Source organism: Akebia trifoliata, chromosome 11, assembly GCF_017979445.1.
Source record: "Akebia trifoliata isolate Shusen 1 chromosome 11, ASM1797944v1, whole genome shotgun sequence".
Taxonomy (NCBI): domain Eukaryota; kingdom Viridiplantae; phylum Streptophyta; class Magnoliopsida; order Ranunculales; family Lardizabalaceae; genus Akebia; species Akebia trifoliata.
In genome coordinates, this window is record NC_141385.1 from 47,536,748 (window position 1) to 47,549,121 (window position 12,374).

Genomic DNA, 12,374 nt, shown 5'->3' on the forward strand with positions numbered 1-12,374 from the left:
CAAATTCATATTAAGTTGATTAAAATGATTCGGATATGGTTTATCCACTAGAACACAAGTTATATTCAAATACGAATTCAAATCTAAATAAATAATTCGGGTCAAAATATGGATATACTTAAATCTGAGCCAAATCTAACCCATTTTAAACCCTAGTTGTCCATGCATACAACACTAATTACAAATGTATTAAATGCATTTGTCTTCAACCTCTTGTCAAGACCCTAATTTTATTTTTTTTCAAAAAACATCCATTTATTTTCAACCATTTTGCAATCGGGATGTGTTATTTACGCCAATCTTTTTTTCTCTTCTCACCAACATACTCACCCACTTAAAAAGAGGGAGTGCAACAAGCAATCTTACTTTTACTCATGCCTTTACCACCCTAATTCCACCCTAATTGAATCTCATTCAGTCTCCTCTGCCTCTCTTTCTCTTCTTCTTTTTCTTTTTCTCTCTCTTCTTCTTCTTCTTCTTCTCTCTCTCTCTCTCTTGTCTCTTTATAAAGCAATACCCTTAAAGCTTGCAAAATAGATTAGCAATGCTTGTGAAAATCTCAACTCCTAATTTTAGAGGTTGTTAGAATTGGCAACACATAAGAAAATCAAATGCAACTCCATTCGGTAAGATTCTACCTAAAAGGACTCGATAGATTCCTAAGGTGTCCCAATCAGTAGGTTCCTATCGAGTTTGTTTAGGTAGATTCAATAGAATCCTAGTTAGTCTCTATGAAAATTCTTAGTAGTTTATTATGGAACAAAACCTTAACTTTTTTTTTAAGCGAACGTGGCAAGTAATTTCACTATTTATTAAAAAAATAGTCATTATGTGGATGAGATGAGCAAAAAAAGTTGGTGCAAGTAGCCATCCATTTTGCAATCTCTACGATAAAATCCTTCTGAGTCATGATTTTATTACACCATAAAAACGTGAACGAAACCCCACTAGTGATTTTGTTATAAAATCACACCATAAATATGATTTTGTGATTGTACCATCCATTCATTCATAGTATAATTTTATAACATATTCAATTATAGGGTTTCTTCGTATTCTTATGGTGTGGTCCTTTTAAAAAAAATGAATTTGACCTTGTTTTCGACCATTTGCCGATTATTGTGTTGTTCTATGTTGGGACAATCTAATTTCAATTGAGATTGAAATGAAACATTGAAGAATTCTAGAATATTTTAGACGTCTAAAAAATGTTTAAGAATGTTATAATCGATATTATTTAATTTTTCTCATCAACGAATAGTGCCTCAAAACATTTATTGAGATGGACAAATATAAATTATAAAAGTTGCAATTCGAAACAAGCATTTGTTTGGAATCGAGGTTTCTAAACGTCTTAGAGCACTCAACTAATGCTCAGGACACATGCAATCCCCTCCCGCAATCACCAAGTAATTTTTGGGATAAAGGGGAGATTCGAAGTCAAGACATCCACTTCTTAAGGCTTGGTGTTGGCCTATCTAATTTGATGGTATTAGTTTGAACCATACACCAGTACAAACTGAACTAGTTTGTTGTACAATTTAGAATACGTTTGTAAAATCAAGCAAACCATGAATCCATCGAATTTTGATAGGATTTGATGACCCAAAGCATGTTAGTTTAAAATAATTTTTTCATTAGCTCGATAAACCAAATAATTTCTTAATTATTTCGATAAACGAAATCAATTTATTATATTTTTTTCATTGTTTGTATTTAGAAATTAGATTATTATATTTAACTTGATTTTTTTTAACACCATAATTATACTTGTAAGTTGAATTATATCGATTCACAAGCGAACCAAGCTAAGAAACTGCTCTAAGGAACCAAAGTGAACCAAGAATCGAATTATCTCTACCTAACCCCATGAATCGAGCTCATTCTAGAGTGGCGAACCATGGATTCGAATTCAAAGCGCGAACCACTAACCAGATAACATTGGTCTTGGCCACGTCACCAATCATCAGGGGATAAAATTAAGAGTCGTGATTTTCTAACTCCCCCCTCTACTCTCTCGACGTGGCATGCGATAGAATCATAGATTTTCTTTCATCAAGATGCACAATTGTACATCCATGTAAATATGTGCAGTTGATGAGGTGGGTGTGGGGGTGGATTGCACAACTTTGAACCTTCTCATAAATCGGTTCATAAAAACCAATGGTCCACTCGGTTCTCGTTCTACTTGAACCGAACATGATTTTCCTACAAATTCCGGTCGGTCCACTAGTTCTAACCGGTCTATCAAAACACAGAGAAAAGCTTAAACCCTAACGAAACCCTGCTCACCAGGGATGTCTCACTGAACTTAAAAGCTCTCTCACATTTGGAGAGGAGAGGGGCAATGGCGAACAGAAGATGCCTTAAAGCCTTAACCCTAAATCGCACATATATTCTCTCATCAAACGCACGATTTCAAACCCTCATAACTCCATCTTCTCTTCAAATCCTCTCTGATAATGATCATCTTCCCCTTGAAAACCCCATCTCAAATCTTCACCAAATTCGTCGTAATTTCGAATCTCTTTGTCGCATTCAATCGAAATCTCTTCGCTACTTCTCTTCTCAAAAAAGAAATTCCGGCAAATACGAAGACGGCGACAACAAGGATGAAGATGAAGATAATGATGATGACGATGATGATGATGAAGATGAAGATGACGAGGAGGAGGAGGATGAAGAAGGAGAATTGAGCGACTGTAGTGATGGAGAAGGTGTCGGCGTTGATAACGTTAGCTCCGTATCGAATCGTGTTGTGAGCAGAACGTATTCGGTCGAGGAGAAAGCGAAAGAAGCGGATGCAATTGGGTACAAAGTGATTGGGACTCTTGATCCTTCGGAGCGGCCCTTTACAGCGTGGGAGCCGGTTTTCGCCATTGTTCAGGTTAGTGATCTTGATTTTGTTGGAAACAATGGCATAAATTTCTCCTCCAGCAATAGAACTGATCCCTTTTTGTTTTATGTTTTTTTTTACTTCATAGATTGGTTCTCATCAGTTCAAGGTTAGTAATGGGGATGCAATTTACACTGAGAAACTGAAATTCTGCGAGGTTAATGATAAGGTACGAGGCGCCGATATTGTTGTTTTCATATCAAGTTTTCGTCTTTTTGTATTTATGTAGAGTCATTAAGATATAGAATATGCAATAGGACTGCCCAATCTTTTGGGTGTGAACTTTGATTGAAAAGAGATAGAATTGTTGAAATATGAGTTGTTGGATTGATTGAAAGCAATGTTAGTGTCCACAAACTCTCCCCAAGACATAGACCGCTCTAGTGCTCACAATTCACACCTCTTAAATCTCGAGAATCATTAAGTGCTTGGTTGGTGCAGGTTAGATTATACATCTTATTAAAATGTATATTATTTAATGCATTATTTGCAGGGAAAACGTTCTTGTGGTGGTTGTATGGTGTAACTAGGGAGGGAGAGATTTAAAAATCGATCCTTTATTTTGGATTTGTGCATTTTCATCTAGAGTTTAAATCCCCTTTTTATTTTTTTGTTTAAAAATCATAATGGGGTCAATTTTTTATGTTAAATCTGTGATTTCTCAAGGTATTTTTCATTTGGTATCCTGTTGGTTTTGAGTAACAAATATGAATTTCCAGGTTCTTAAGTTCGTAAAGTCTGAGAGTGCTATACTGCTTGTACAATAGACCTGGGATCAAAACCTTGCCTTTACTCACTAACCACTTACTTGCTTGCCTACCCAAAAAACAAACAAACAGATACAACTAACACGCTACTGTAGAAATGAATTGCCTGATTTTTTGAAGTATGGTGGACATGTTATGGAAATGGTCTTGAACAAAATTTCTCCCTGCAAAAACAGTGAAAACAGTATAATGTTTTTGAAATTTGTATATTGGATCTCTGAGCAAGTTTCTACTTTGTAAATTAGATCTCATTGATAAGTCTACACATTAATTTTGCAATCCATGGTATCCTCAAGCAACATTGAAACAAAATATGTGGTTTACAATAACATGGTTTTCACTGTTTGATTGCATTTATTCTCCGTGCCATTGTGTTTCCAGGAATCCTGATTATTTTCTTGTTACTGATGGAATGGAATGTCTCTTCATATATTGGAGTAAATGTTGCATTTTCTCTTAAATTTTTTACTACAAGAGTTGTTCACTTGTTCCCTTCTTTTTGGGTGTTGGGTTGTACCAAATGGTCCTTTTGTGGCTGCATGAATGGGAGTCCAGGAATAATCATTTTTTGGTTTTAACTTCAGATCAATGTTCCATCAACATTGTACGAGTGTTTGTCCTCGTGCATCATGTTTATATTTTTTTTCCTTTTGGTGCCTGGTTATATGCTTAAGTTTACCTAGTTGGGGTTGATAATCTTTAATATCCCTTTTTTCCTAATTTTGTTGTAATCAAATGGTTTGCCTAGGCATGTGTGCTGGCCCTCCTGCTGTGTATGTTTTTCTTTTGCCCTTTAATGTATTTTATACTGGTGAAAAAACAAGATCTTATCAAGCATTTCCATCCAAACAAACAAAGAAGGCCACCTTAGAAGTAACAGGAGAATTCCATACCATGTTAATTAAGAAAGAAGGTGGCCTCACACACTATCCAAGATACTCTATTACTCTCTCATGTCACAAACTCACTAGTAAGAACACCCTTTCAACCAGAGATAGGGTAAATATAGGTAGATAAGACCTCAATGGATTTTCTCCGTATTATAAATCCTCTTACAATTCCATTGAATTACAAGGGCCTCCTTATATTGAATGTGATGATAGAAGGTACCTAATGTCTTAGAGAATCCATGCCACCTCGGTGAGGTGGTAAAGTCTATGTGGTAGTACCACAGAACTGAGACCAACCCGTCTTCACCCTCAAACCTATTTGTGCTATTGCAAGAATAGAGCTAATGAATCCATCTCCCAGTCTTTGATCATCTTCCTCTAACCCAATGTTCAAGATACTCTATTACTCTCCAATATAACACACTCCCTGATAAGAGCACCTCTTTGAGTGGATATGGCATAAATAGATGGAAAATCAACCCACAATGAAAATCGTAAAAAAAAAGAGAGAAGAAGATGGAAATCAACCCTCAATAAATTGTTTCCTTACCATATATCCTCCCAAAACTTGATTGAATCTCCTGGGTCCAATTTATGTTGAATGCCACTACGAAAGGTATCAAGCGCCTTAAAGAATCGTTTCCAATCACCAGTTCTAAATGACGAAGAATGTAATATATCATCCCACACATTGGCTCATACTCCATTTTTATCTTCGATTACTTCTGGATTTCAATTTTTTTTTTTTTTTAGATAAGTGTAAAGCTTTATTGATGAAAGAGAAAAAATGAAGGAGACTGAGATGGCCCGCGAACAAGCACGGCCAAAAAAGAACCAAAAACAACAAAATACCAAAAAAGAAACTCAAGGCTCAAAGAGCCCAAAAGACAGCCAACAGATCCCAAACTACAGGGAAGATCCCACTTGAAGACGAAGTCTTCAAAAAACCTATTACTTCCTCTATAGACCGTTTCTTTCCTGTACAACCTTATATAGCCATTTCCGAGAAGCGCTTAATTCATATCCTCCCCCCTACTAAAAAAGAAAGAAGAAACGAAGAAAAAGGGAAAAAAAATCTTTGACCGGATGGAATATAAGAGTGTCGTCGTTCTCTATTCACACACAACCATTTCCCCTGGGTGACTTATAATTAGTAAACTAAAATAATGCAATAGGCAATTCCATAGGAGTTGGTGCATTTGGATGGTACCTTGGACCAATTGCATCTTGTATTTTTGCCCCTCAAAAGTAGCTAGTAGGAAATCTCTACTCAAGCTATGTTTTGGCAATTGACAACTATTATTGGGACTTACCTCTTACTAAGTGCTACATTGTCGATCTGACATGTATAAGATAAATCCATATTGGATTTTAAAGTAGGCCTTGACCTTGTTCTTTTGTCGCCTTTGACCTTCCAATGCGCTGTTTGACAATGTTTTTGCTCTCCCTCCCTGTATCTGTCTCTCATATTTTCCTGCTTTTGTTTGATCTGTAAAGCTCCATTGTTGTTCTGAAAGCCTCAACTTTTTTATTATATAAGAGGAAGTCAATTGTTCGGGTAGAGGTTAATATGCATTTCAGTTTTCTGGTTTATTTGCAGTTCATATTATTCAGATCTTATGTGTTTCCGATTGCTTTTCAGTTTTATTTTAAGCAACTAAAAACCACTTGGACTTGATGATGCTTTCTTGACATGGTTCTTTTGCAGTTGATTTTGAACAAGGTTCTCATGCTTGGATCAAAGAGTCAGACCATCATTGGCAGGCCAATATTGCCAGACGCAGCTGTTCATGCAGTTGTTGAGGAGCATGTAAGAGACATCAAATCTATTTTTTCTCCCTATTCATTGACTATCTCCCTTCGTATAATTTTTAACTGCTAAACCTTATGTATTTCATGGAATTATTTAAAATGAATTTAGATTTTTATGGCTCTGTCCTACTATATCAGCTTTGTTGTGTGCTTTTCTGTGCCTCCTCTGTAAGTCAATTCCTTCATGGCACCGTGTTTTTCTCACTGTGGGTTGTTTGGTATTTACCATAAAAGAGTTGGCCACTGTTTCATTTCTTCATGATTATTATTTGTTAGTTTTGTAAGTGTGAATAATAGCTAAGATTGGTTAAAATTATTAAATAATTTCAAAAGCATGATTTATTTTTTCAGTTTCAACTGTTTCTTTATTAACCATGCTTGTGTTTTATCCCAATTTGTTTGAGGTTGCTATTTATTTATTTATTTTTTGTTCAGGCATTAGATGCCAAGGTAATAATATTTAAGAAAAAGAGAAGGAAGAACTACCGCCGAACCAAGGGGCATCGCCAGGTATAACAAAGATGGTCCATTAGAATACATTTAGTTTCAATAGATGGGTTTTACTTTAACATGTGGTTTATCCATACCTATTTCAGGAACTGACGAGGCTGAGAATTACTGATATTCAAGGAATAGAGAAGCCAGAAAAAAAGATAAAAGTTGCTGCTTAGGAGAATCTCTTCAGCCATGGTCGGCAAACAGCATCTCCCGGTTCCTTTGATCTCTTCATTCATCTGAATCAATATGTTCTTCCTTAAATATTGACTTTGGATGCCGGGTCAGTGGGCATCCTTGGCATTTCTAATTTGCTGAATTTTGCATTTGAGAAAGACTACACTTACACCAAAAAATTGAGGAAAATCTAGGCTAGAGAGAGACCTTAAGCAAAGAGAAAGCAAAAACATATCTTTCAACAAAAGAGAGAAACCAAAGGCTAGAACTGATACTTGAATTCCAGGCATTGTGGATCGTGATGAGACATCAAAATTCTTGATTTTTTCAAGAGTATCCAATTTGTCAAATTGGTAGTGTTTTGATACCAATTATTTCTGGCCAAGGAAATTTTCTAGGCATGACCTGTCGAAGCTTATTCCCCTCGATATGAATGATTTAAATGTTTTTGTGGTATCGAGTGCAATTGCAAACCTATTTATGTTTACTTACATTTTCAATTATTTCATGAAAACCATGTTTAGTTTGTCATAGAACAGGTATGGAATGTACCATTGAAGATGAAGTAAGGAAGTACTCGACTACTGGCATTCTTTGTTTCATTTCATGGTGCATGCATGATGCATGACGGTTTGTGGAGTAACTTCTTTTGGGGGGAATTTTTATCTTTGATCAATTCGTTTGAGTCACACGCAACATTAGTTAAGGCTTTTAATGATTTACTAAGTACTTGGTAAAAGATTAGAGTTAAAGAGGAGAGGAGGAAACCAAATAAGAGAATGAGTAGGTCACCTCCAACATGGTTCAACCTCTCTTTTATATTAAAAACATGTGGTTGGTCGTGTGGGTTTAAGTATTGAGTCCACACAACCTTACATTAATGAGAAATAAGACATGGGTTGTATATTTAAATATTGGGCCCACACGACATTAAGTAAGAATTTTACACCCCTCCCCCTCAAGTTGGAGAATACAAATCTAATATGTCCAACTGGGTACAAAAAATAAAAAAATGAACTCCTAGGTGATAATTTTGTGAAAACATCTTCCAATTGATTTTTCGACTTGATATAGGGAGTAGATATCTTCTTAATCTTTACCACGTCATGAACAAAGTGACAATCAAGTTCAATGTGCTTGGTTTTCTTGTGGAATACTAGATTATTAGTTGTATAACTAGCAACCTGATTATCACTATACATAGGTATGAGAGTAGGAACTTCAATCCTCATCTCCTTTAGAAGACTCTGAACCCAAAGCATTTATAGTATGTGTCATTGCTATGTATTCCGTTTCAACATGAGAACGAGTTGGAACTTATTTTTTTCATTGCGTCAAGTCACCAAATTACCTCCCACACATGTATAATACTCAGAAGTAAATTTACGATCAATATGGCTTCTCGCCCAATCAACATCTAAGAAGTCAATAATGGATATAAGAGGTGAATATATGTATAATAATCATTTGTCTAGATACCCTAATATCCTAAACACAACATCCCAATGAATCTTGAGAAACATGTATAAATTGGTTAGCTACTCCCACAACAAAGGTAATATCTATGTGAATGATAGTCGGTAGATTAATTTGCCAATTAACATACGATAACACCCTACATCAGGATAAATTTCTTCCATATTCAGTATCAAGCTTAGTAGTGGGATCCATAAGAGTATTAATTGGTTTAGAACCCAAAGTATCGGTCTCAGATGGTAAATCCATAACATACTTCCTTTGAAACAAACTAATATGTTCTTTGGAGCAAACTACTTCAATACTCAAGAAGTAGCGAAGAAGACCTAAGTCTTTAGTGTGACCGTTTGTCTAGGTGAGTCTTCAAATTTGATATACCATTAGGATCACTTCTAGTAATGAGGATACATCCACATAAACTATCAACATAATAATTCTACCAGAGGAGTGCCTCACAAACACTAAATAATTAGAAGTAGATCTAATAAATCCATAGATGAGAATAACTGAGTTAAATTTATCAAACCAAGCTCTAGACGACTGTATCTAGAGGTGCAACTTGGTCTAGTTCAAACTGAGAACCGAACCAAACTGATAGTTTTGGGGTGGTTTGGTTTGGTTTGGAACAAGTTGTGGTTCGGTTCCGGGTTACAAAAATGGAGTACCGATTAATTTGGTTTGGTTCTCAGATCAAGCTTGTATAAAATCGAACCAAATCGAGAACCGAATCCTTATGTAATAAATAAATATATATGTATATAATAATTATTATGAATTATTTTAGGAGTTAGGACATATATTAGTGATCTTTTATGAATAAACCAATGAATTTTTATGGATAGATTTGTGATTTATTGTATGAAATTTTATGTTTGTTTTTTTCATTAAAAAACATTACTTACAATTTATAGAATATTCGCGATCCATAGAACCGAATCGAACCAAATCGACTTTAATTTAGTTTGGGTTGGTTTGGTTCCAATAGAATTTGGTTCGGTTCTGGTTCTTATTTAGTGGAACCGACGTATGTCAGTTCAGTTCCAATTTGACCTCAAACCGAACCAAGTTGCACCCCTAATTGTATCAACCCATAAATTGTCTTCTGTTGAATAAACACTAGTCCAATCTTACCAAAGACAACATATCCAGGTGATTACTCCTGTAAGTCTCAATGTCAAAAGACATTTTTAATATTCAATTGATACATGGGCCAAACATAATACACTGCAACAAAAATAAGAACTCTAACAGAGTTTGAGCGAGCCACAGGAGAGAAGGTCTCACTATAATCAACCTCATAAGTTTGTATGTAACCCTTGGCTACAAGTCGAGCTTTCAACCTCTCATCAAATCCATCAGGAAAATACTTGACTGTAGACACCCATCAACACCCCACAACCTGCTTCCCAAGTGAAATCGGAGATAGATCTCAAGTATGATTATAATGAAGTGTTGCAATCCCCTCATGCATAGTTAGTTTCCACCCAAAAGAGAATAATGCCTGTGTATAAAAAGTAGGAACACAAATAACATACAAGAAAAGTGCAAATTGGCGAAAAGAATGTAACATCCGATGAAAAGACACAATATTAACAATTTGGTGTTTAGTGCAAGATCTAGTACATTTACTTAAAATAATAAGAAGATCACTAGAGGTAGAAGTAGATGTCTGTGAATGTAGAGGAACCTCAAGTAAAGCTGATGATGGATCTAGGGCTGGTAGAGATAATGAAGATGTTCGGAAATGAGTGCATTGATATGCTTGAAGAGGCACAATGGAAGGGTCACCTGCATGAAGAACTGGAAGTATAAGAGAGGAGGAAGCTTTTTGAGATAACTCCCCTTAACAAGAAAACACAAGATCCAACATAAAAAAATACAAATAAAAATAAAAATAAAGTGTAGACTCAAAGAATGTCATATTAGCACTTATAAAGTAGCGTTGAGTGACAAGACAATCATAACATCTATACCCTTTTAGTGTACAAGAGTAACGCAGAAAGAAACATTTGATGGATCTTGGGGAAAATTTATCCGACTTAGGCTCTAATGAGTGAACAAAACAAACACAATACAAAACTCTAGGAGTAACAACAAAAGGATGAACTTGAACAGGTTTGTTCCATTTATCTCAACAAAATTGTTTAGTGTGGACAGTGTAGTCACAATAGGTACACTTCAAATTGCCATCACAACCACAAGAAAAGTCGAATGAACCAATAGAAATTAATAATAATGACTTTTTAGGAGTTGTAGAAGAGACACTCCCAAGAGAAGCACGTTGAAGATAAGAAAAGACATTGACAACAATTGGTAAACTCACTAGCAAGAATTTGACTCTTCAAAGAAGAATACTTTGGATTCAGATTAGATAGAAACAATGCAGCCTAAAATTCTTTTCATTGCCTTTTCTGGGTTTCAAGATTCGTAGTCAAGGGTGGATATTGCTAAAGTTCTTCCCACATACCCCCAAAAAGAACTATAATATTCACTTAGGGATTTGTCTCCTTGTTTAGTAGTGAACATGGCCTCAAATAGACCATATACCCTAGAAACGTTCTTTTAGAGTACATTTCCTATATGGCTAGTCAGATCTATTTTGTTGTATCCAAATACATCATATTGGAGGAAATAAAAGGCTACATACTGTTCCACAAATATGTCATAACCAGGGAATTATCATTTTGTCAATTTTCATATTGTTTGTCATCCTGAGGAGGTGGATCTTCAACCAAAAACTTTGATTTTTTTTCTTAACACAAAGGAATACTCGCACTGAGTGTGACCATGGGAGATAATTAGTGTCATTAAATTTAATTGAAGTGATTTGAACCCCAACACCATTAGCAAGACTTGTATTCGCCATCTGGAACCCGAGAAAAAAAAAACTAGTAATGGAAGAAAAAATTCAAAATATTTTAGAATATCCTGGGGGGGGGGGGGGGGGGGTAGTTGCAATTTGGAAGCCCGAAAAGTTTTGGAATGAGAGAAATCTAAAAACACAACAATACTTGAAAAACTGAATTTTGAGAAAATTTGCACTTTTGAAGAGGATGTCCAAAAATAGAAAGAAAAAAAAAATCTCAAAATACCTTATGAGAAGAGCAGCAAGGGTGGGAATACCCTATTTCTTTAAACAAACCCTAGAAATGAAAACCCATCTGGAGAGTCGAAAACCAAAAATCTAAACTTTGGGAATTAAAATTGTCCACCAATCCTCAATCTTTCATTAACACCTTAAACAAACACTAACCAAGTCCTAGATAAACATTTAGTGCAACCAAATAACCTTCAAATACTTAAATCTCTTTTTGGATTCAAGGTCTTAGGATTTAGAAGTACCATCAGATTGAAGAGGGAAGAGAAAGGGATTTAAGAAAATGGAAGAAAAAAATAGAAATCAAACAGATCTAATAGTAGAAAGGCTCTGATACTATGTTAGAAGATTAGGGTTGGAAGGAAACTAGATGAAATAATAAATAGGTCATTCCCAATAAGGGTCGGTCTACCTTTTTATAATAAAAACATGTGACTAGTCGTGTGAGCTTAAGTATTAGGTCCACATGACCTTTCATTAATGAGAAATAAGATATGGGTCGTGTTGAAGTAAGTATTAAGCCCACACGACATTAAATGAGAACTCTAACAATACTCACTGTGGAGTAGATTTTTTTTCTTTTACTCGTCCTTTTGGGTACTCCCTGGGAATGAGGTGATTTTGATTCCAGCACTGTCCAACACCCCAGCCTTCCACACGGGTGGATGCACACTAACCCTTGGAGAATTAACATATTTCTCGGCCACTGTATGCTTAACAATCATAATGAATGTTTGTAAAGCATGCATGTGATACTTCCATAT

At 35.4% G+C, this 12,374-nt stretch overlaps 1 protein-coding gene across 1 annotated transcript; it reads left to right on the forward strand.

The window, feature by feature from the left end:
* The first annotated feature begins 2,241 nt into the window (after positions 1–2,241).
* On the forward strand, positions 2,242–7,602 carry NFD1 (Ribosomal protein L21). Its single transcript, XM_086457434.1, has 5 exons — positions 2,242–2,887; positions 2,985–3,065; positions 6,262–6,363; positions 6,801–6,875; positions 6,962–7,602. The coding sequence occupies exons 1-5, from the start codon at positions 2,348–2,350 to the stop codon at positions 7,034–7,036; spliced, it is 873 nt and encodes a 290-aa protein (XP_086313560.1). The 5' UTR covers positions 2,242–2,347; the 3' UTR covers positions 7,037–7,602.
* Positions 7,603–12,374: the final 4,772 nt, after the last annotated feature.